Source organism: Argiope bruennichi, chromosome 1 (genome assembly GCF_947563725.1).
Source record: "Argiope bruennichi chromosome 1, qqArgBrue1.1, whole genome shotgun sequence".
In the NCBI taxonomy this organism is placed as follows: Eukaryota; Metazoa; Arthropoda; class Arachnida; order Araneae; family Araneidae; genus Argiope; species Argiope bruennichi.
Window position 1 is genome coordinate 102,530,515 of NC_079151.1, and position 26,518 is coordinate 102,557,032.

General features: G+C 28.3%; 1 protein-coding gene across 3 annotated transcripts in view; it reads left to right on the forward strand.

The window, feature by feature from the left end:
• Positions 1 to 26,518, forward strand: part of LOC129978474 (putative sodium-dependent multivitamin transporter) — a 40,291-nt gene extending 13,773 nt beyond the window's left edge. For all 3 annotated transcript variants that reach the window (XM_056090637.1, XM_056090638.1, XM_056090639.1), the window contains 10 exons: positions 152 to 271; positions 928 to 1,079; positions 2,647 to 2,787; positions 5,867 to 6,002; positions 6,992 to 7,196; positions 10,222 to 10,376; positions 15,196 to 15,404; positions 17,247 to 17,344; positions 21,437 to 21,549; positions 25,776 to 26,518. In XM_056090637.1, coding sequence (XP_055946612.1) covers positions 152 to 271; positions 928 to 1,079; positions 2,647 to 2,787; positions 5,867 to 6,002; positions 6,992 to 7,196; positions 10,222 to 10,376; positions 15,196 to 15,404; positions 17,247 to 17,344; positions 21,437 to 21,549; positions 25,776 to 25,814 — 1,368 coding nt within the window. In that variant the 3' untranslated portion in view covers positions 25,815 to 26,518. The remainder of the gene's footprint in view (positions 1 to 151; positions 272 to 927; positions 1,080 to 2,646; positions 2,788 to 5,866; positions 6,003 to 6,991; positions 7,197 to 10,221; positions 10,377 to 15,195; positions 15,405 to 17,246; positions 17,345 to 21,436; positions 21,550 to 25,775) is intronic.

Below are 26,518 nucleotides of genomic sequence, written 5' to 3' on the forward strand. Positions count from 1 at the left end.
CATTTCCAAGGAATGATTTTAATTCTCTTCTTTTATTCATCAATATAAAATAAATATAATAAATAAAAATATAATTAGGATAGCAAACATTTAGTGAAAAATGTAAAGACAACAGCATTCAAAATTCTCTTTCATATTAGTTTCTTTTCAGGTATTAGATATGGGTGTTGTGTTATACGCTCCTGCATTAGCACTTAACGCTGTGACCGGTCTATCAACCTGGGCATCTATTTTATCAATTGCCGCAGTGTGCATGGTTTACAGTTCCCAAGTATGTCGCTTTTGATAATATTTAACAGAATATATACTGCATATCAAAAATTAAATATAATATTTAGTGCTTATATTATGGTTCACAAGAAAAATATATCGTTCTTTTGTGCTGAAACGTTCAGGTTTTGCAATCAGCTCATATTTTCCATTTAAATGGTTTTCAATAAGTGCTTAGTAAGAGTATTATATATATCAAAATAATTTGCATAAAAATAGAATTATGACAATCATTGCGATATTTGTCAATAATTGCTATTAAAATTCATTGGTAAATTCAACATTGACAATAGTAATAATCATTGTAAATATTTTTCAGTGATTGTTACTGTTCAAATATTGTCGGTAAATATTGTTATTGGATTGCAAACAGTGCTAAACGTGTCATGTCTAATATAGGTCCTTTTATTTCATCGAATCCTAATGGGTCTTGGATTAATAACACTATATTTTTACTTCTTAACTACAAAAAAAAAATAATAATTGGCTGGCCAATAAATTGAGAGGTCATAGTAAATTCTTGTCTTAATCATCTGTTTATTTATATGTACTTATATGAACAATAAGATGTCGAATAATTAGGCACTTTCTGGTGTAATAGAAGATTTTAGAATCTAGATTTGTTTATGATGTCTCAATTCTTTTTCTGTTCACCAGGGAGGACTCAAAGCAGTTGTATGGACAGTTGTATTTCAGTCTGCTCTTATGTATTTGGCCATGGTTGCTCTTATTGTGAAGATATCTATGATGCTAGGCTTCAATGAAGTTTTTGACATAGCCAGAAGAGGAGGTAGATTCATTTTCTTTGAGTAAGATTTGTTTTTGTATTTATAATTCTTGATGAATGTGAAACATTTTTCATTTGATAGTTGAGTAATTATAAAATTTTAAACTATGACCATCAATCAAATGGTTTTTAATGGGAGAACAAATGATTATATTAAATGCAAAGATATCAGGGATTCATTATTTTATAGATCATTTAAGAAAGAGAAGAGAGCTAATCTCTATATTTACTGCTAATTATCTTTAGGTATTACAATCAAGAATTCGATAAATAATTAGTGGCAACAAACATCTGATATCATTGCCGTTTTTTTTAACTCTTTTGTCCCAATGAAACATTTTCCGTCAATTTCCTAGTTAACTTTCATAGTTAAGGAATTATATATATATTTTTAGTAATACATTAAATAAAATACCCAAAAGACATGTTGCACTTATGAATAAAAAAAAAAATTCAGTTTGTTCTAAAATTTCCAAATTTTAATGTATTCCCATTGTTTTTTTAAAAAAATGAAATTTTATTTAACAAACAATTGGAAATTCAGATTTTATGTATATAAAAGGGATAAAGACAAAAAAAATTAAATCTGTACCTGTGGCTAAATTTTGTAAAATAACAATATTAAATACAAGGAAAGAAATGTTACTTTCAATATAATAAAAATAAATTAATGTGTTCAAAAAACTCTTACAGTATTTAATAGTAATAAATAATGTAAAATATTGAAATTGTTTTTCCGAAATATTTAGCTACTCAATGAATATTCTATGTAGGGTATATATATCAATCCCTCACATCTCCCCCCCATAATTTCAGGACCATGGCAGCTACAGTCATGATAGCAAAGTCTAGATATAATAAAAGGAATGTGTTACACGTTTCGAAATCATACAGCTCCACCTGCATGAAAACTTTGCAGTTATTGTGCCTGTGACGAAACAGTGCAAGATAGGTAGAAATGCATCTACAATATAGTTGAATTTAATCAATTTAATACAAAAAAGATCCTTCTGATGAACATTGATGTTAAAAAAGCCCTCACATTTGTTCGCATTTTCCAACACCATGACGTTAAAAAAATGCTAACATCGAAGCTAATATTTAGATGCGCTTGTGTAGTGCACCAACTGATATGCTAAATGTTCACAAAATGAAATTGAAACAATAGGCTAAATCTATATTGTGGATCATGGAAAGTAATTTGAACAACGAAGATAAGGAAATCTTGTATGAACTGTTTCTTTTATGTTTAACACATTCTGTGAAGTAATGTTTCAAAAATCAAGTACAAATGTGCATTTTTAAGTGTTATTTTTTTGTTGGCACTAAGGTGCTCTTGGTGCATTTTTAATTAAATCGGAAACGCTGTACAACTTTACATTTCTTCCCTAACTTATGGTGATTTCTCGATGGGATAGTTAACTCATGAATTTTTCTCAAGATGGCACTGTAGACGGTCTTATCATAGTGCATAACCGTTTATTACATCTAGACTCATATATATTTGCACATATTGTCAATCAGAAATTAAAGGAAGTCTGATTGATTTAAGTTAGTACCTTTTATATAGAATAAACTTTATTTTTCAGGTTTTCCGGGGACCTGACTGAGCGTTACACATTTTGGAACTCTTTTGCTTATGGCTTTACTTTCTGGTTGTTGTTATACGGATCAAATCAATCAACCATACAGAGATTTTTGAGTGTTGGAAGTCTAAGAAAGGCTCAACAGTGAGAAATAATTAACAATATCTGGATATTCTTATAATAAACACATGAACAAGTATTAATAACAATTCTTACTATAAATAAACGAAAAAAATTCAAATTTAAGTATTACAAAATTTTGATTGGCAAGTGCACTGGTATCTAAAATGAATGTTACAAACACACTTTCCGTTATTTTTCTGAAATAGAACTATTAAATCAAATTAATGCAATGCAGTGGTTTTGAAACAATTGTGATTACAAAACTTAGTGTTTGCAAGTCCTTTCATTTATTGCAAATATACTGTTATATTAAAGAATTAAATCAAACTAAAGCAATTTAGAATTTTTCGAAATGTAATTGCGAAACAATAATTGCAAATTATTTAATATATTATAACTTTGAAAATTGATTCTGTATTGTTACGAACCTATAATATTGCTACCCGGCACGAATAGAGTCATCGTAAGAAAGACCGTTGTACGATCGGTCCTGTACGTGCTGAGATCAATGAACTTAGAGCTTGGCGACAGACTTGGCGAGCATTTGGCGGCTTGGCGATAAATTTGGCGAGTTTGGCGACTAAATGGATAGTACCGGGAAGTTCGAGAACTTTCAAGATCCATCCACTAACAACCGAGATGCAGCCAGGTACGCCCTGATTGGTCAGAAGATTTTAGCCCCTCCTCCCGGAACTATAAAAGACGGGCACTCAGAAGCTACGAAGTTGTTGTTGTTGTGTGGATATCGGAAGAAGTCGTGTCGTGTGTATCGGAAGAAGTTGTCGTGTGGATCGTCAGAAGACGTGTGTGAGAGGAGTCGGAGTCGCCGACACGTAGAGATTTTGGAGGATTAGCAAGCAAGCAAGTTGCTGAACTAATGATTAATTAAATGTGCTGCGTCATTACGATTAATTGACGGTATTTGTAGTAGAAGAAAAAAATTTTGTAACAGTATATAGTTTAAAGAATGAATGTTGCAACATAAGTATCTAATGGTTATTAAATTGTTCGAAGAATGTTAGATAAGAAAATTTAATTTATAATTTATCAGTTTTTGCCTAGATATTTTACTCTATAAAAGCTAACGACAGATTACGCCTAAAATAATTTATCGTAATCATTTGGATGATTGGTGGAGATAAATCATAATCGGTAGTGATGAAAAATAGACAGTCTCAAGCAGACATCACAGATAAATAGGGTATCTCTTATGATGGTGTTTAGTAAAGGAATCAATTCTAAACTTATGCACCAGTTCCATGGATGTCGATCAAGAACTACGGCATCTTCAGACGATCTTATTATAGATGGTAGAGTAATTATTGAGGAGAGAGAGAGAGGGGGGGGAGTAGAGTAGTTATTGAGGAGAGAGGGGGGGAGTAGAGTAGTTATTGAGGAGAGAGGGGGGGAGTAGAGTAGTTATTGAGGAGAGAGGGGGGGAGTAGAGTAGTTATTGAGGAGAGAGGGGGGGAGTAGAGTAGTTATTGAGGAGAGAGAGGGGGGAGTAGAGTAATTGAGTAGATAGAGGGTGGAGTAATTACAGTGTTGGAAAAGAGTAGAGTAAAATAGGAAAAAACGAAAACAGAGAAGGTGTGAGGAAACGGGAGATGTTCAGTCAAAAAAATTCGGGAAGTTTAGGAAATCATAGGAACAAAAAAAAAAAAAAAACCGATAAAAAAAAAAGACGCACCGAGAGCTTAAAACAAAAATTTTCAAATAAACTAAATGACAAAATTATGGGATGGAGGATTTTTTTAAAATCTGGAAGCTATTTTTGAGAGCTTAAATTAATGCCCATTTCCTCAAACAAATCAAATTGTATGACATATTTTCAAGATTAATTTAAATTCTTGGAAAGATAACCATAAAATACCCATATATCAAACTTCCATTTACGTTCCAAATATTTGTATAATGAATTCTATTTTTTCTTTTATAATTGAAGATAAATTTTTGGATGCCGAATATAATTTCTTTACATCCGATAAAAAAAATGCATTAAAAATTATGCAAATATATTTTATTTTAAACGGACGAGTGATTTTGTTTATAAGATAGATTAGGAAATAAGTAGCGATACAGATTTTTCCTTATTATTTTTTTTCTTATTCTGTCTTTCTTGTTGTTCTTCTTTTGATTACAATAAAAATAAACATATGTCTGAAGGTCGCTTATGAAAAAGCTATAAATAGTTGCTAATGAGTTGTATGCTGCTTGCTTCTGTTTATGAATGGGTTTCCTAACCTTGGAGGAGATATGTTCTTTAAATTTAGGTAGTTCCACTTGAGATTGCTTATTATAAATATACATCTAAATAAAGATCTCTAAGTGTAAAAAATGTATCAAGTATGTGTAAGTGTAAAGTATCTCTAAGTGTATTTTTAAGAAATCTCGAGTGAGATTTTGAAAATTATGTGAACTAGAAGAAACTTTCCTTCGATCCTGGGGAAAAAAATATTACATTGCTTATTAAATTTTCAAGCAAATAAAATGATTTATAACTATAGAAATTAAAACTGCATTTTAGGTAATGGAATAAAAATTGTCTAAATTATAATTTTTTTTTCATTTTATTCTTGCAAATGTTTAAAATAAGGCTGGATAAATAAGCATCAATTTCACAATATTATAAGTTTATTCTAACTTAAAATGTATTTGTAATATTAATTTTTTTTCTTTTATACTATTGCAGTACTTAAAAGTGTTCAAAAGAATCTAATCTTTGAATATTTTTATATACCTAGTATGGAGAATTTTAAATTTTAACCAATTATTTACTCATAATATTTAATTAAAATTGTATTTTTTTATGAATTTATTCCATTACAACTGGTGAGTGAGATCGTGGGCTTACACTGAAGACGCATCAACTCTTACTACTTAATGGTTTTAAAAAAATTAAATCCTTCATACTTAAAAAAAGATGCAAATATCCCATATATCCAGTTGCACTGTATAAACTAAATATAGAATATAAATATTATATATGTCTTAAAGCATTGATTTATGTCATATAGTAAAACTAAAATAATAAACATAACTAAAAATAAGGTATTAAAATTATTAAGAATATGTCACAAATGACTGATTATTATGGCAGAGCATTGATTCTGAGCATTCCATTCCTGATGTTTTTTACCGTTTTCACCCTATGGGACGGAATCGCTCTCTATGCCCTATTTTATGACTGCGATCCGATAGAAGATGAAAATGTGAAACTCAGGTCCGCCGACCAAGTAAGTTATAACACAATTTAAATTACCGCAATGTTTTCTTAAATTTTTGTTAGCAATGTTCAAGGTATAATAAACAATAAAGTATTTTACCACTTCGTGTTAGAACTTCCACCTTTTGTCTCATAAATCACAATTAGGTCTTAGAACAATTACTAATTTGATTAATAAATAATTTTTTAATTTTAATTATTTTAATTTAAATTTTAACATTCAACTTATTTATTAGTTAGATGTAATTCTAATTGTTATTTTGAAACAAAACTTTTGCCATAACCTAATACTGCTGAGAAGATTGATGTTCTCAATAAATTTGTAAAGTAAACAAAAAAATGGCGAAAATTCATTTTAAAATCTTAAACTATAACAATTTATATTTTGTTAATTATTTATTAATAAGAGTTTTTTTTTTTTGTCTAATATACGTAATGAATTCATTTTCTTAAGTATTCTTTATGTCAACATTTTTTAACATATCATTACGGGAAAAAATACAGTTTAATGGTTAAGTAAGCAAATTAATTAGCCAAATAATTTAATATTTTAATATATATTCTTTTGTGAATATATTAATGGAGAATAATATTAATAAGTTCTTCAATTATTATTTATTTTAATCCAATAACTCGAAATCTTTGAAATGAATTTTTATTGTTGTAACAGATCTTGAATTTATAAATTTCAAAAATGATTTGCTTAAAAAAATCTTAATAAGATATATAAATAAAATAAAATATATAAGTAAAAGCCTGGTGGCTAGTTTAAAAGTTAACCAATATATCACTATCAGTATTTTTTATTATATTTTAATATTTAATCGATGCAATACCAGTATAAAAGATTTTTTTAAATCAACCCTATCTTTAAGCTAAATTATTTATTCCGAAATACTTTTTTAAAGGAAACATTTATTAGTTTTACAGAACTCTGCACAATGGTATAATGCGACTTTTACTATCCAGACTCACGTTTAGGACATTTCTGTCTTTCAGCTGATGCCTTATGGCATTCTATACATATTTGGTAACATACCGGGTCTCACCGGTTTGTGCATCGCCGGGGTGTTCAGTGCGTCGCTCGGTGCACTATCATCAGCCGTGAACGCTTTGGCTAACATCACAGTAGAGGACTTTATAAAACCCTTCTGTTGCAGAAATATAAGTGATACTTGGATGACTTTCATAGCCAAGTTACTTGGTAAGTATTTTTTGTATCTTAGTCCATTATTATGATATACTAGGCGCCTTTGACTACTAGCTAGATATTTTGGATTACTTGACAGTGTTAGTTTTCAATTTTTTCCTTGTTACCTTATATACCTTGTTATTCTTGATTTCCTTAATAAGAATTTTTTTTAAGCGGAACGTTATGGATTTTACAGCCGTGTTAGTTTAATGGATTTACATTTGTTTAGTTTATTGTGTACAGAAATCTTATTAGTGGAATCGAATCCCTCGATATTATCCAGGCATTTCAGTTTTCAATGGCTCTGTAATCTTTTTCCAATTGCGCTATTTTTCTTTTGCAGTAATCTCATTTGGTTTTGATTCTTCATGTCAAATGAACTCTTAATTCCTAGGGTTTTTACTTCTTAACTTTCAACAATGAAGGAACATCAGGCGATAAAATTTCTAGTTTAACAATGAAAATTTTGATTGAATTTTACTGTAGGAATAAAACTTATTTTTGAAAATTATCCGCAGAAAATATTTTTAAATAATTATTAAAATTTCAGAAGATTTTTATGACCTTTATATTGATATGAAAGAAAAGGCAATTTTAAAATCTTAATGATATAAAATTTAGTTTTGTTCAATAATACTTCCGGAATTTATAACTAAACAAAATCTTTTACGTAAGGTATTTCTTATATTTTACTTAAGGTATCCGACTAGATTCGGAAGCACATTTAAAAAAAATGATACACAAAATTATTTTATTGTACCAAATGGCTAAATCAGACTTGAAAGATCACTACTAAAAGAAAAAAATGCAATAATTACTTTTAGTTTTTGAAAATAATGCTTAGTTAATGAAAATTTAGCGAAATTTTCAATGTTAGGAAAAGCAAAGTAAGTTAAAAAATAATGGAAATATTTTTCACCTATAAATAGCTCAAACTACATAAAATAGAACACAAGATAAAAATTATTTTAATAAATAAAAATTTTGTGAGCACTTGAAGTTGCTGTTAATGATTTTTTTTGTCAAAATTTGTCTGTTTTTTAACGTAAAGTATCTGTAAAACATGTCTAAATGAAGCTCTCAAAATCCTCGGTTTATCACATCCTGAAAGCTTTTGGATGCATGGATACCAAATTTTATGATATTTTATTGCATTGATTTTGAGATATCATGTTGTGCGTGAATCAGTCACAGTGAAATATTCATTCTTCAGAAAATGCGTTTAGAAATTCTAATTGTAAACTAATTAATCCAAATGTGTTGGAAACTAATGTAGATTTCACACTTTTTTTTATAGAAATACCAAAAATTAGCAAATACGGCTGATTAGGTAGAAAGTGAATATAAACAATTAAAACATTATTTTAGACAACTTTGTGGAAAAAAGTAAAATAAATCATTCATTTTCGATTAAAAATACCGCTGTTTCCGATTTCATTTTTATTTGTTGTATATTATTGAAACTACTGTATCTATAGTTCTATCTTTTATGTATTGAAAACAAAATCTGTTTTTGAATCTACGAAGTTTGAACTTCATTTTCAGATTCAAAAAAAAAATCAAGTTTTTCTGGAAAAGGCATTTTTACAACCTAGTCGTATATCTTAATTAAAATTTGAAAAACAAAATCGCTGCAAAGTGCTCGTTCCTGCTCTCATAAGTATAGATGGAAAAAATTTGGTTTCTCTAACTGAAAGCGTCTTTCCTGAAGAGAGCTAAATTTTATATATTCTCCTTTAGAAGGGATAACAATTTAATAGTTGTGGGAATTTGTCCTGAAGTTTGACACTTTCTTAAACATTTATCCTCTCATTTCAAACACTAGATTACATTATTATCTCAAAATTCAAACCGTTTTCATTGTTTCATCAAATATTTGATCCCTTGATGCCCATTTATTGTTGAAAAACATTATGCTTAGTATTGTGTAGTATACACAATGAATAGAATGGTGAAGTTATAACATCGCGAAATTTGGAAGATTGATGAACCGGATATTGATGTTTTTAATAGTGCTATGATGCTATGGGACTGCCTCCAATAGAAAGGTGTCTATACATATAAATAAAACTTAAGTAATACCAGTAAAATAACATGGATTTAATGTCAAATAATTTGGTGGAGTCACTGGCAGGAAGTTATATCTAAAATTATGTGTATATTCTCCTTTAGAAGGGATAACAATTTAATAGTTGTGGGAATTTGTCCTGAAGTTTGACACTTTCTTAAACATTTATCCTCTCATTTCAAACACTAGATTACATTATTATCTCAAAATTCAAACCGTTTTCATTGTTTCATCAAATATTTGATCCCTTGATGCCCATTTATTGTTGAAAAACATTATGCTTAGTATTGTGTAGTATACACAATGAATAGAATGGTGAAGTTATAACATCGCGAAATTTGGAAGATTGATGAACCGGATATTGATGTTTTTAATAGTGCTATGATGCTATGGGACTGCCTCCAATAGAAAGGTGTCTATACATATAAATAAAACTTAAGTAATACCAGTAAAATAACATGGATTTAATGTCAAATAATTTGGTGGAGTCACTGGCAGGAAGTTATATCTAAAATTAGATATAACCAATACTAGCAAAGAACCGACGGGTCGCTTGAGTGACCAGGAAGTAAATGTCTGGTTAAACAGTAAAAATTGAAATATCTTCTTGAAACAGTAAACGTTGAAGTCTGTTCTTGAAAATTATGTAACATTTTTTGTGAAATTATAAAAATATTTTCGAGAGTTATCGTCGAAAATCCAAATTCTCATTTAATTTTCTGTTAAATTTTTAAAAATCGCTTCAGATGACACTTCACAAACACTTAAAATACATATAATAACTATGAATTAAATTATGTCTCTTAAAGCACCAGCATGAATGCAAGCAAGCATGTACACACACGAGTTCGCTTTTTTTGTAATTAGATCATAGAAAGGTAATGAAATTTTAACTTTGTTAAGTATGTTATGAAACTTTTCAATTTATAACTATTATGTCTTTCCCATCAGAATTATATTTTCTTGCAGCTGTAGGGTACATAGGTCTCATTTTGTTAATGGCGCTGGTAGCTTCCTCCTTCAGAAGCATCCTTGAAGCTGCCACAATCATATATTGCATGATAACAGCACCGATTCTAGGAATATATTTATTGGGAATGTTCAGTACAACAGCCAATGAAAAAGTGAGTGTTTTTTCATGCATTTTAATCTTTATGAAATAATTTTAAATAAAATCTGATTTTAAGCAATCAGATTAGGCAGTTCTTTGGATCGAATAAATCTTAAAGCCTTTAGAAATAGTTTATAGTTACTTTTAATAGAAATTGTTACTTTTTTTATATATCTAAAATTTTGAAAGTTTAAATACGTAATATAATGAAAATACCAGAATAAGAATAATATGCCTTAAAATATTTTGAAATTAAAATGTATAAATCACTGAGAGAGAGATCCAGAGGTCTCACTCTCATAGACACTAATGGCAACTTTTTTAACATGGTCATTCACATAGACAGTAGCGCCGTCTCTGTTGTTACCTGCGACTTGGAACTATTTCGCGGTGGAATGACGTCAACTTTTTTCATGACGTCATGATACGAATGTCAAAAAAGCAAAGCATTTATTATATTGACTTTTTTCGGCCAAATTTCAGTCTTGGGATAATATCCCCTAATAAATTGTTAATGAAATAATTATTTTTTTCATATTTCTCCCTTCTTATACAAAAAAAAAATCATCCTTGCTTGTTGTATACTAGTGAAATTCAGATGCTTTATTACCGCAATTTCAGATTAATTAAATTACATTTACACTTCACTATGAAATTCCATCAGATTTTTTTAAAATTCTATTCCACCAGAAATGATTTTTTAAAGTTTATATGTAAGGTAAATACTTATTTTTGACTATCTAAAGAACAAATTTGAAATTTTACAATGGATGAAATGCATTTTATATTAAGTTCTATTATTGATAATTAACTTTCACTTTCCATTAATTATAATATATATCAGTAGATTTTAAACTGCAATTTATGAGTTTTAAAATATTTTAGTCCAATTTGGACCACTTTTAATCAATTTTACTCATATATAGCTTTAATCACTCATATATTAGGTTTGGCTACTCTAATTTAATTGTATGTAAGTTATTTTAAGAGTAAAAATTAATTTCCGAAATTTTTTTACAAATTCTAACAAAATTAAATACATATATTTAGTATTACAGAATAATCATGTAATAAATAACAAACAACCCAAATAATGTTGTCTTATTTTATTGAAGAAAAAAATAACTGAAAACAATCCACATATTACATGGCAAAAATATTAGTAAATATAATATAAGCTCATTTGAAAAAGAAATGTCAACCAGAAATGAGGAGTGGTTAATTTTATAAGTTTAAAATCTATGAGAAAAAGGTTCTTATGCAATATCAATGCTAATTTTACAAGATAAAAATACAATTGGCTTGAGTCACATTTTTAACATGCTTCAGATGGTAAATTAAAAAAGTGGAAAACATGAAAACAACAAACAGACATAACTATTACTAATTAATTTCAAAAAAAAAAATTAAAAAACTATACATGTGAACCTTTAATTTTTTTCGAGAAAAGTAGGTTGTTATTTCATCATTCATTTTTTTGATACTATGTTTAAACATCATCCGTATAAAAGAAAAAAATAAAACTGTGCTTTTTCTTTGTTTTCTATGTGATTATTACAAAATACTAAAGTAACTTAGTTTTAAATTTCTGACTTTTACCATCTCTTTGGAAAAAAAAGGCTAAAATTACCAGAAAAATATTCATATAATTTAGAAAAGTCTTGTAATAAATATTCAGTTGGCCATTTTAATCCTGATTTACGCATGTCATATTCTTTAAATTATAAAAAAAATGTATGATTATCTAAACTTTTTTCATCATTTACTAGTAATTTTCTGCATTTAATACATTTATGAGAAGACAAAAACTTCTTTGCTAGAAAACCCGATACATATGATAAAATATTTTCTTCCACTATATTTATAGTACTTATGTTCAAGTTATCCACGTCATATTGTTCCTTTTCTTCATCCAAGTCCTCAGAATTTTCATTTATTAACTCACCCAATTCTTTCTTGTTTAAAGAGGGGAAATAGATCAAATTAGAGGCATCATCATCCTCACTGTTTTTATTTTTTGACTTTTTTTAAAAAAATTAGTAATTATTACTTTGTGAATAGTATATCTGAATTCATAAGCATCTGGATTGTCTCGGAAGCTTCCACGTCGTCTAACACAAGAAAATGTATTCTCTAAAGCATCTAGATTAAATCTATTGGTAAGGATAAATTTGACTTTAGTGAATAAATATTCCAAAATTCCAATGAAAGCACATAAAGGCTCAGATCCAACCATTTTTACATGGTACAACATTCCTCCTATTCCTTTTTCTTGATCTAAAATGCAATGTTGCTATCCATTCTATCATTTCTTCTCAGAACGAAATATGGAAACTGCCCTTTGTTAATGCACATAATTCTTTCTTTTCATGATACAATGTTCTTGAATAAACACAGTCAAAACGTTTGTCAATTTTCCAAAGGAATTCTGCTGTTTCAATTCCTTTGTTCTCAGTGTTATTAGCTGCAACATGTAAATTCAAAGCAGTTGCAACAGAGTGGCTAAGTACCTACAAATATAAAACAAATACTGTAGAAAACAATTCAGGCAACTTCTTTCTTTTTAATTAAAAAACATTTTTATATTATACATTATTATGAATAAGACATTAATTAAATAAAAGTTGAACTTCCTAGTGAATGTAAATCAAAGAAGTAGAAGTTAATCTAAAAGGTGATTTTGAATTTACTGTCCATTAAGTACAAATAAATCTTCATTCTTTTGAAAATGAAACTGACTATAAAGTGAAAATTTTGTTCAGACGTTTTGGAAATTTATACAGAATATAATAAGTGTGGTAGGTTAATCCGTAAATACTTAAGCAGATGATGTAGAAAGTTTTAGAATAAGTATGCCGTAATTAATAATAAGAAAAAAGTATTATATTATGACTATCTCTACCTGAACTGTCAGTTTTACATTCATTTTCTTTATTCCACACGCTTACATTATTATTAAACATTCAAATTCAGAGCATTATTACACTAAAATTACAACAAAAGATTGGAAAATTTTGCCATACCGTCATATATAAAGCATTAAATCCATTAAAATATATTAAGAAAAAAAAAATAAGAATCAATGAAATATAACTAGAAATATTATTTTATATGATTAAATTTACGAAATATGACAGTAATTCAATAACACAAATGGAAATTTCACATGTTCTCTAAATAAGGTAATTCTAATTCGTTCAATTTATTTTCAAATTCAATTTCAAAACAATTATTAAAGATATCTGCTCTCATCCGAATTAAATTCGAATAATATCAATCCAGGTGTTTCATTCCGCCTTCTACAACAAAGACAACATCTAAATCTGTTCACTTAGAATTTTCTCGATGATTTTATTCGTAGTCACACAAGGTCCGGCGTTCGCATCCATTCTAAAAATATACAAGAAACACAGTACACAAGGAAGAAAAATCTAAACAAATAAAAAAAGAGAAAATGCACAAACAAGATAAATCAAGTAAAATAATAATTTCAAATGCAAAAAAATGAATCAAAAGAGAATCTTCAAGGTTTCAGCAACGCGCTGAAAACAACAAGCAGAACGCTCAAAATGGAGGCAATTTCATGTTTCGTTTCGAAAATTCGCCGATTTATGCTTAGTTCCCATACAAATCATCAACAGAGGTGGCACCACAATCGTTTCCCAAACTTCGAAGTGAGACTTCTGGGTCTCTTTCTTTGTGGTATAAATAGGAATCTGAAATGCATTGTGCATTTATGAATGTATTAATAAAATGGTGACCACATTTGCTTTCTTATCGTAAATTTTATTAATTGCAAAGAACTGCCTCTTAGGATGTTTTATATAATTATGTTGGACCTATATTAAAATTTCAGTAATTTTGAAAGAATATGCGTCGATAGAGACCGAAAGGAATTTTAATTTTAATCGATTAAAGAAAATAATTTCTAATTATTTCATAATGAAAATTTTGAGAATTTGGAATTCGTACATTATATACAATTGAAAACTAGTTTAAATTTCATCATCATTGTCCTTTAAGAAAGATTTGGCGATTCAAAAACACATGAAATCGCCAAATCTTTCTAGAACAATGAGTTTTATTCGGAATAATTTATTAGCAAAGTAAAAAAAAAAAAAAAGACGAAATTAATCTTTATTTCTGATGTAGTAAATCATTAAATTAAGCATGACGTTATCAGATGAAATTGAACGACAAGAACTTCTCGTTTCTATGAATATATTTTAAAGATTACACGAAAAATAGGACGGAGACTTATTTGAAAAATTGACAATGTGAAAATAAATAAGTTTTCAAAAATTTAGTCGTTTGTTATACATTATTAAAATATTTGCAATTAATAGTTTTTGGTGAAGAATATCGGTGTCTTTCTACTTACATTCAGAGTTTTTCCAAAAACAAAGAACATATTTAAATCTTTCAACCTTTTTGAATCCCTTGAAGAACAGTAGTCACCATAAAATCGCACTAGTAATTTATGTTTCAATAACTGTGTTCATATATAGTAAAACAAATTTGAATGCTTCGAATTTCATTCTATTTTAAAACAATTAATAAGTTATTCAGAAAATTTCATTATTAAATATTTTGCTTGTTCTGATGTACAGAGATATTTATATATTTAATTATAATTTAAATAATAGCTTGATAAAATATCTATTGAAACTTTAGTATAATTAATAAATTTATGAGAATAAATTGATTGTACATTTATTTAAATTTCATTCTTTAAATTGCACTTTTGAAGTAAATAAATTCACACAATTTTGTAGTTTAATATTCATTCATTTATCCACTATAATTCTTTATATACCTATTCTCTTATCCAGGGTACATTGGTAGGTCTCTTGACGGGTGTGACTTTGTATGCTTGGGCAGGGTTTGGTAACTACATCACCAAACCTGGAATTACAACCCTGCCTCGAAATACTACAGGTTGTTATACGAATTCAAGCACAGAATTTGTTAATATTTCAACTGATGCAACTATAATAGAAAGCTCCACTGATGTACTTCATCTCACCAAAAACGAAGAAAGGTAACAAGCATTTTTGGTTTATAGGCAGTAAAAATTTGAGTAATTCATGTTATATGTTTTGAATTACAAGAGGTTGTCTCGCATATATTATAACCGGTTCAAATAAGTCAATTACATGAATGATATGTAGTGTGGGAAAATGGAATTCGTATTTCAGGAATATTAGCAAATACCGGAAATTGCGCGTAAGCTCTCTGTAATTGATGAGACTCTGGGGAAATTATAATATTATAAGATAAAGGACAAAGAGAATTTCTATATAAGCAAGGAATTTTGATTATTTCTTCAGTTGCAATAATTCTAGATAATTAAAGAGTATTTTAGCAGATACTCAGAAAACATTTTAGGAATTCTACCAACAATATATAAATATTTATATGTATTAAAAATAACTGATAAAGCCATAAAATCCCCATTCCTAGACTCTTCTCCAATTTTGCCGCTTTTCAGTTTGCACTAGTAATTTCTGGCGTTCACCTGGTTCATCGGGAATATTGGGTTTATTTTAATCAAGTCTCTTATATATAATTTCTATGTATACTATATTTATTTATATGTATTATGTATAATTATGAATATTTTAATAAACATAATTTCCTTGTAAAATTATTTTAAGTATTAAATTACACCATAATTTAAAGTTAACATAATAGGATTGCTTTGTATCGTTTTGTATACTGCTTAATATCAAATGGACTCTTGTAATATGTCCAATGAAATCACAATCACCAAAAACATAATTGTCCGGTTAATGTATTTTGTAACCTCAATTTTTTATTTTTCAAATAATTAAAAGTAATTCATATATGAAACGGTATCCTTCTTCCTTTGTTTTCAACAATGGTTGAAGATCATGCTATTAAATATTTGATGAAACAATAAGCAGGATTTGAATTTCAATGCTATATAATTTAATCTGTTGATGAAAATCGAAGTTAAAATATTTTTAGAAAATTGACGAAATTAAAAAATCTACATGATTATTAATTTAATGTATTTTAAAATAATTTTTTTTAATTGAAGAAAACATAATATTATTGTGAATTATCGTGGGGAAATGGCAGAATTTTGTGTGCATTGTAACTGAAATTTAAACAAAAACAACTTTATTGTTAGTAGAGATGAAAGTACATAAACTAAATATGTGATCGATGACCGTTTTGTCTCCATCACATTCCGTTTGAGATAAGTCTCAATTTTTAATTAAAATAACCTTTTGGCGCTGAAGATTGCTCCATATAACTATTAAGCAGTTATAACTCATTTTTCTTCAATTTTTTAAATCACTTTTAAAATATACCGAAATTTCTATTCAGAATAGTATAAATTTTTTATATGTTCCATTTAACACATTTAAGGTTTGAAGTTGGAAACAAATTTTAAATCGTGTAATATCTTATGTGGAATTTAGGAACAAACCAAAAACTCAGCAATCTTACTACTTTCCTGATATTCACACACATATTTTATCTTCAGTAAGGTAAATTTCTTGTAAATATATTTTTAAGATATTTTTCAGCAATTGCATGAAGATAACACTCTCAATAATAAAAAAAATCCAATAAATTTCATTAAAAATTCTTTTGAAGGCAAATAGTGGATTACGCTGAAATCAAATCTCAGAGCACGAACTTCTATCAATGTCAGAATTGCAATTAAATGTTAGTTCAAACTTTCTATCTTGATTTGGCCACTTGAGTTGCAATCAAAACTAGAATGTACTAAATTAAAACTATTAATTCATTATTGCATTTATAAATAGTTTAGTTATTGCATAAATAAATTAAATAACGGCGAATGATAGCATTGTTTTCTTTGTATGAAATATTCTGCTCTTTTCAGTGACATTTTCATAGTCTACAAACTGTCTTACATGTGGCTTCCTCTGTTTTCTGTGGTCATAACATTAGTTGTCGGTTACCTAACTAGCTTTCTTTTAAGTAAGTTATTATTAGATATTAATTAACCTTATTGCATTTTTATACCAAAATATGTTATTATTTTAATAATATCTTATAAACTGTATAGGTGAAACATATGAATACAAGAAATACCGTCGTACTTTTTTGCATTAAAAAATAATTTTTAAAATTTTCCATATTTCTTGATTTAGATTTTGTAATAAAATTTTGTATCAGTTTCAAATAAATAAACAACATATAAATATTTTATCATAATTTCAATAATTAAAAAAAATCCCCACTTTAATAATTTTTTTATCGGCTGTGCAGTTGTTATAAAATTTACTTATTTTCAATTTTATGCTTTATAACATAAAAAGAATTCGAAATGTTAATACAGACTTGGGAGGAAACAATTTTGAATTTTAGCAGTTTTTAACTTGAAAAGGCTTTAGATCACTTTCTATAGTTCCAAATAAATTAAAATTTGGACAACGATGATATAAAGGTATGGGCTTATAATCATTTGAATTCAAATTCCTCAATTGATGGCCTTTTAACACAAGTCAATAGTACAATTAATATTTTGATAAAATTCCTGGTGGATTTTTTCAGTTTAAAAGAACTTTAACCGATTCATTTCAACTCAACTTTCATTAACTTACCAGGAAACAGATTACTCTTTCACAATTTGTTAATAAACTTGCAAATGAGCTTACATTCCAGCAGTTGCACAGCTTTTCCAAGAAGACCATTGGTATACAGCTGACCAGGTATTCCCGCTTTCCATTCTTGCTTGTTTGGATTTTACAAAATATACGACGCTTTAAAGGACTTTATTTTATTCATCGACTTCTTTTATGCATCGAATCTGAGAGTAATAATAAAACGAATTTAATTTACTACTTACTTATAAACTGAAAAAAAAATTTAAAAAATATATTTTATGTTACAGCTTATTTGCACTGACTAGGGATTGCAATACCGGACAAAAATTTCAATACCGGTATTCGGTATTTTTTAGATCTTAATACCGGAATACCGGTTTTAATACCGGTATTAGAAATTTTAGAAAAAGGAAAAAAACTCTGGAGTTTCTTTGTATTTGCCAGTTTTATTCGAGAATGTAAATATCACAAAAAATAATTTGTAAGCTATAAATTATAACAGTATATAAAGAACGCAAAAAAGTAAAAAACATCTTATTTATTTAAATCACAAAGTGTAAAAATCAGTAAATATCACTATTCAGTCTGTGGTACTATTACAAATTTTTGAAAAGTGATCTTAAAAAACATAATGCATTAATTGTACTGTCATTAAGCCTGAAAAGTAATTTTGTGCAAAAATTACCAGCTGTCGAAAACGCTCTTTCGGTATCAACGCTAGTTCGTGGTACTGTTAGCAATGCGCGATATATTTTTTCCAAGTATTTACCTCTAAATCCCTCATCTTCAAACAAATCGATTTATCGTCGGATGGTTTTGGATATAGCTGATTTCTCTATTGTATTTTGGTTCGTTGATTTTTTTTTTATTTAATGCGAATTCTATTTTTTGTTCAAGAGGCAATTCCTTTTCACTATCGACATTAATATCATCATAATCTTCGATAACTAAACCGAATTCTTCTGAATGTGGATAGGTTTTTGGGTAACAAATTTTAAGAAAATTTACTCTAAACTTAATCAGATTTGAATTCGTTATTTTCTTTTCTTTTTCCTTTTCATTTTTAAAATCATTATAATTATGTAAATACCATAAGACATTTTCTATTTCGGTATGCCTTTCTTCTGTGCGATTTTTCAATGTAATATATAATTCTTCAGATAGTGATGTGATCTGTTCTTTCAGTCACTGCAACATGAAATTTATTGTTGCATTAGCTGTTAATAAATTAGAATCTCTCCGACATAATGCCTCAATAATCAATTTTATTGGAAGTAGAGCTGATATAGTTCTGGATATTAAGTCTAATTCACTATCTGAAAAATTAATTTACAGGTTTAAGTCGATTATTGCTTTTTGGATTTCTCAGTTTCAAAGATCGTTCTATCATTAGGAACTGTTCCAACGTGTTTTAGAATCTAATATTAACATATATTCTGTTTTATTTTCAGTTAGTATATAGTTTAATAATATGCTATTTTTTTATAGGGGAACGTTTAAATATCTTAACAATTTTTCGAACTTTGTAAATTATAGGAAGCAATTCTTGATGGGTTAATATTTCATCCTTATTAGCAATATCTTCTTAAACAATTACATTGTCATTATCTTCATTGTCAATATCACTTACTCTCTTCAAAGTTGGAATCCGAAGTTTCTATAACCACAGTATTTGGATTCTTCTGTTCTTTATTTTTTTGGTATAAAACATCTATTACTCCTAATTGAATTCCATGAGCATAGCACAATTGCTGATTTGCACCAATCAACTTTCCAACTTTTTTCATAACTGTTGCTCCATCAGTCGTTAAGGATACAATATCTTCTTTCGGGGATAATCCATGTTTCGCTAATTTGGATTTAAGTAATTAATTAAGCCATTAATTAGCTAATTAATTTCACCCGTTAGGGAGACATAAAAATAAAAACGTATACTATTTTGCTATTTTCGCGATCCCTGAACATATAGTGGAGACAATTAAAAAAATGTTTAGTAAATAGCAAAAAACCGGTATTTAAACTTGTGAATACCGGTATTACAAAATTGTGCAATGACTCAAAATACCGGTATTCGGTATACCGGTATTGCAATCTCTATCACTGACATTATTCCTTAGATAAAAAGAAAGCGGATTGCACGTGAGAACTATGTAATTATCTGAAAATATCTACATTGCTTTTTCTAGAAAAATTCAGAACAAAAAATATATGTTGCAGTTCTGTCTTTGGGAGTACTAGCGAAAATGCTCAGAGAATCCATCAGTCTAATCTCTACTGTACATGTGAAATAATTTGAAAGAACAAATTAATTTAAAAGCCTGCTTGATAGAAGCGGAAAAATCGAATTTACTTGCATTAAATTCCTATATTTTGTATGCATTTTTGACGGAGAGAGGTTAACAGTATGAGTCTGTTAATTTCTCTTGTGTATACCATATTCGACTGCGCGAAATATCATCCAATGAAATTTGCATTTTCTACTTATAAATCACGCATGTTGCTAAACTGAAAGTTTAAGCCTTTATACTAACGAATAGCAGAAGACTTTATAACTCTAAGGCAAAAAAAATCCTCATAAATCCATTAAAAGGACATCTGAATTTTACTGCGGTCCTCAAAGCCTTTATTTCCACATCATCTTTAGGTAGAAAGTGTATAGCGAAACATATTTTTGATCTATAAAACAGATATTAAAACAGCATTTAGCGATTTAGGAGCTATTTGTTTTATTTTCCAGTAGCGTGTCATCATTCTTTTGATGTCATTTCAAATGATATCTGATTACTACGGTTTACATGAAGTAAAAATTCGAACGTACAAGATCTGAATCTGTATTTGAATTAAAAATAGCATTCGTCATCATATCATGAATATTCCGGCGTAGTTTTATTCAGGAAGCATAGCAAACATGTATATCAACTATTATGTGCATGTAAAAGAATATTCATTTGTTAAGGATTTTTATATTTTAAAAAAAGAATAATATCAATTGAATTATCACGTGCGAATTTTATTTTATTTATTGAATTAAAATGCATTTGACAGCCTTTTGAATCAGAATTAAAATATTTTGCTTATAAACTAAATTGAGTATTCTTTGTAAATCGTTGTAATTTTAAAATCATAATTATTAGATTTGTCTTTGAAAATTGTTTAAAACTTTACGATATCAAAAATCAATTCACATTTAAACAAATCTATTTTCAAAGAGTGTAAATAACATAATAGATTTTTTGGCATTTTATGTATTTAACTTAATTCCTTCCGTTTTATTTTAATTTATTAAATTATTTTTATTGATTAATTTATTTTTATTGATTAATTTATTTTAATGCATATTTTATTTTAATTTATTAATTTATTAAACTTAAAAGTGCGAGCGTTGTCATGAACTTTTGTATGAAGTTTTCAAATGATTCACTAGATTTGATAAAAGAAATTAATGTATATTGTTCTGTTTAAGAATTTTGTATCCATGTGCCTGAAGTAAAACCGGAAACTATTAGCCCTTTCGTTAGAAAATTGTATTTTAAAACATCTGCGGACACAGAGAAATCCAAATTAAAAATTAAAAAGGTAAGTTAATATTTTTGCATTTCTTCACAAAATCAATCCAAATTTTTTGCATGCAATAAATTGTTTTATTTTGAATAAGTGTGTTCTCTTGGAGTGCATTTTCTTATCGTATATATTAATCGCCCTTCGCTACCAGCTGGTTTGCCGTAAATGGTGATTATATTCAACTTCAGCGAAATAATTTAGCTATAACTTCGTGCCTGTGATATCATCATATTACCAGACATAAAAGTTGTTACTTTCATTATGTTACATATGTTCTCTTCATTGTAGTCATGGACCTTTCTAATGGAAACCAGCCTCTTGTCATCAAAGCGTTATTAAAAATGTAAATGTGTATACCATCCCATCTCTAAATTTCATAGTATTGTAACATCATTTCTTTATTCCTCTAGTAAATTATTCTTTAGTATTACTTATTCTTTCTAGTAAATTATAATTTCGCTAAGAAGCACCTTTTTTTTAAATTTTGAAATGATGCCAAAATAATATTTTTGGGAGCTATCACTGAAAAATGCCTAATTTTATTTAATATTTTTGATTAATTGAAATTTTAAAATATCGCTGCGCTATGTAATTCCTTTCTTTTTAAAGTGAATGTCCATACCATTTCTTTTAGCTGCAAGTAAAATAGTCTGATCTGGGGAGCTCCAGACAGATACAAATACACATCGTGCGCATGCATTTTCATCTTTATTATTAGTTATGATTAGGTGTCAGAAAAAAGTTTTTCTTATTTTTAACAGTAAAAATTAACCAACTTTCATAAGTATTTTGAATTATGTTCATTCCAAGATTATTTACTTTTTGATTAAAAAAAATGTTTCATTGTGAAATTATTAAACTCTTTTAAGAGCTTTTTAGGGAATTATTGGCAAAAAGGAGAAAAAAAAAGTTGAATCATCGTGTTAGCATTTGAAAACTTTTTCCGTAATTTATTTTACTACTTTAAAATATTATCGTGAAAAATGAAACGGATAGCAGTCAAATCTGAAGATCGAAAATCAAATATTCCGAAACTGTCTTTCTTAATTTCTAATAAAACCGATATAGAAAACACAAAGAGGGAACGTGCCCTAATGTGAAATGCCATATTTTTAAAATGATCGATTAAAATTACTTTTTCCATATGTCTGTTTTAGTTCAGTTCGTAGGAATTCAGAGATCAAAGCAGGATTTGAAAAGAATGCGAATACCTAATGATAAAGAAAATTTTCATTCCTCATACATATACAGAGTGGTTATAATTAAACTTCCCCTATAAACAGCATCCTGCAACGCAAATGGATAAATGAATTGCAGTGAAATTTTGTATGTAGACTATACATGAGATGCGCTCACGGAAGTTTGAAAAAGAGCTTTTAAATCAAAATGTTCACCAGAGGGTGGCTTTTCTGGGAAAAACCTTAAATTTAACATAATAAACGAACAAAACGGAATACAGAAACAATATTAGCAATCCAGAATAAGAATTATGAGTAATAAAATGTAAAAACGGTAAAAGCTGTCAATTCTAGGGGGAAAAAAAATATCGAAATTTGCATGCTTGCGAAGAAGAGGAAGCTTTTTGCAAAACAGGTTAGAGTAAGAGACACTTGCATTCGTTGTCATGTTTTATGTCGATGTTTTCGGCTGTAATAATGACGGTATCTTGTTGCGACGGTGTTGCGATGTTGAATGACAAGAACTCCATAACACTTCATGTGCGAAGCATCGCAACTGATCAGTCATGATCTGCTGTTGAACACACTGTCCATCGATTTGAAATTTCGCAGACGAATGAGGGTGTTGACATGGAGCACCTTTCCCTACATCCTCCTGAACATGATTAACAATTGCTTCTCTTGTGCAATTTCGTCCTAATCTGTTCTTGCTTCTGCAAACTGAACTTTTTTTTCCCTAAAATAGAATACTGTTATTTTTTCCTAACCTTACTCGATGAGAATTTGGTCAGAAACTAGTCAATAAATGTTAATATTGTTTCTGTATTTCTTTTTGGTTGTTTATTGTGTTAAAATTAATATTTTTCTGGAAAAGGCGAACATTTTCGAACTATTTTTTTCTTTCGAAATTCCGTGTGCGCATCTCGTGTATATTCTATGTATTAAATTTCGCATACTTTTCGCATACGTTCATACGTTTACGTTGTAGGATGCTGTTTATAGAGGAAGTTTAATTATAACCATCCTGTACATTAGGGTGGAACGAAAATGGTCTTCATTTTTTTTATATATTAGTTTGGTAATAGTGCGAAAAAGTTGATAAAATATAAAAGTGGATAAGTTGATAAAATATTTTTAAGAATTCGTAGTTCATATAATGTTACAAAAGATGATTTTAAATACATATATAAGCATTACAATTGGAAAAAATTATTTATTACAAAGTATAATATTAAAAAAATATTTATGTCCAGTTTTACATTTCTTACTTTTGTATCCTTAATGATTACAAATGTTACAGCTGCAAAATATTTGTTTCTATTTCACTTCCACATTAAACAGTTTATTAAAATTAAATTTTGGCATATTCACACGTCAGTCAATTTTTGCTGTTATGTATCCTTCTCTTGTGATGGAGCCACAGACATTTTGAGCCGATTCGGCCTCCAATTTTACAGCTCTTACCACTGCTTGAATGTGACAAGGAAGCCAAGAAAAGTCGATAACCGATTCCCTTAAGCTATTTGCTTCAGCTTCAGATGCCTTCTGTATAAAGTTTTAACTTAATGTTAAACCGCACAGGCACTTGGTAGTTTTATCGCTTCGTGTCTATTAGATGGATATGGGAATTAAAGTGTCACATATTTCGCTTACAGAAGGATCCTTCTCTGAAGCAATTTTGAGATTATGTCTAATATAATATAGATTCGTCAGTAGTGTGTTCAACTTCAAGCAAACCACTAAATTTCCCAAAAACAGAACACTCAAATATTTGTCTTGCTTTCATTAATTTAGACTGAGCTATTTTTACTCACAGCAAAGCACCGAAGCACAATCTAAAAAATCAGTTACGTTAATCAGTTGTACAATAGACGGAGGGGAGACACCAAATCAACTGAAATCGGCAAAGCTACTGATTTGAAACCAGGTCTGTCCTTGTCACCTGACGCAAACAAATATACACCTTACCTCAATAACAACCGCTCCGGCAATGATTCAGTGCCATGCCAGTGCAATAATAAAACTGCTTTTATACTTCTATTCACATGACAATGCATAATGAAAGCTTTTTATTTCATAATCGATGCACGCAAAAATCCTTAAAAAGTTGCAAAAAATGTGTTTTTATGAAACTTTAACGTTTTTGCAGCACCTCAAAATATACTCCAATATTTTTCATATTTATTTTATCTGCACCAAAAGGCAACTTTTCCGCGCTATTGCAAATTAAAAATCGAAAATTGATTTTTACGTTCTTACGTACTGTACATTTTTTCTTCGCACTTAAGAAAAATCATAACTTCTGATAGTTTAGCATCTTCCTCAAAGTAACCCTCGAAGTGTTTTATAATGCAACTGTAAAAGGGTATGCCCGACATTTAGATTATACACTGTTAATCTATCTTTATTTAAAAATGATATAACTTAACAATTTTTTCCATTATCTTATTCTGATGTTAAACTTTAATAGTAGCCTATTAAAAAATAAAAAAAAATATTAAAAGTATCTGAAATCTATTTAACATGAAAAATAAATATAATCTTCATATTTTGATTGCAACCGGGAAAAAAAGTGCCATGAAGTGTTAGAGCAAAAATGAAAACTATTTAACTTTCACTTCAAGAATGATATACATTCTGTTGTAAGATACCCTTAAAATACTTTTCCAGAATTAAAATTAATAATGAAACCTTACGTGAAAAGTTGATATATTGAAAAGATTATTCTCAGAATTAAATTATACAAACGTTAATTTATTTGCCGTATTATTTTCGGAAATTTCTACAGAAAAATTAAAATTTCACTCAATTTTAATTAAAATTTTTAAGAAATGCATGCACATTCCCTCATTCCATAGAATATTTGTGTTAAATGTAATAGCTGTTGGCCTTTCTAAGCTTGGTCTTTGAAACATCAACATATATATAATTATCTTTGGTATCAGTAGAGTACTTTATTATTCGTTACAATTCTTAGGATTTTTTAAAAATCTATTTAAATCAGTACGCATATTATTCGAATACTAAAATATCTTGTAAAAATAAGAATTTCATATATTTCAGACGGAAACGCAAAAGGAGAAGACTGTAACTGCCTGGTAAAGGAGAAGACTACAAACTGTCATAGTATTAACATCGACTCAATGAAAGACTGAAAGCAGCTCCTGTAAATATAAAGACTGATTTTTCCACAGTTGCAAATGAGAAATATGTCAAGAAAAACAGAAATGAGAGGTGTAGTTCTGAAAACTTTGCCTTTTCCATTTAGGTTTGGAAATAAGACTGGCCAAAAATAACAATTGCATGGTTTGAGTTTTCTTCGATACGTAACTCAGCAGAAAAAATTATATTTGTGCGTGTATCCAAACTTATCTTTATATCGTTTTAATACATAATTTTATCCTTTGTTTTCTTTTTAATTTGTACAAGAAAATGAAATTCTAAAATTTCTTTCTGCAATCTTGGAATCAACGACAGACTATTGTTGAAATGTTCTTCGAAAACGTCTTTCCTTTTTCCGAAAATTTATGTTAAAAAATCTGGATTTTATAAGAGTCCTTTGTATAAAAAAAGGCTTTGCCAATTCTATTGATAACTAACTCACTTATGAATTTGCATCTTAGATAATTTATTATGGATTCCCTTTTATTCTAATAAAATATCTTACATTGAAAAGGAATGGTATGAAAATACTTCATACATTTAAAAATAGAATAAAAAAGAAGTTGCATAACATGTGTAAAATTGTGGAGCAATTTATTTATTTAGATATTAATAATATTTATTTAGAGGGAAATGTATTCAGT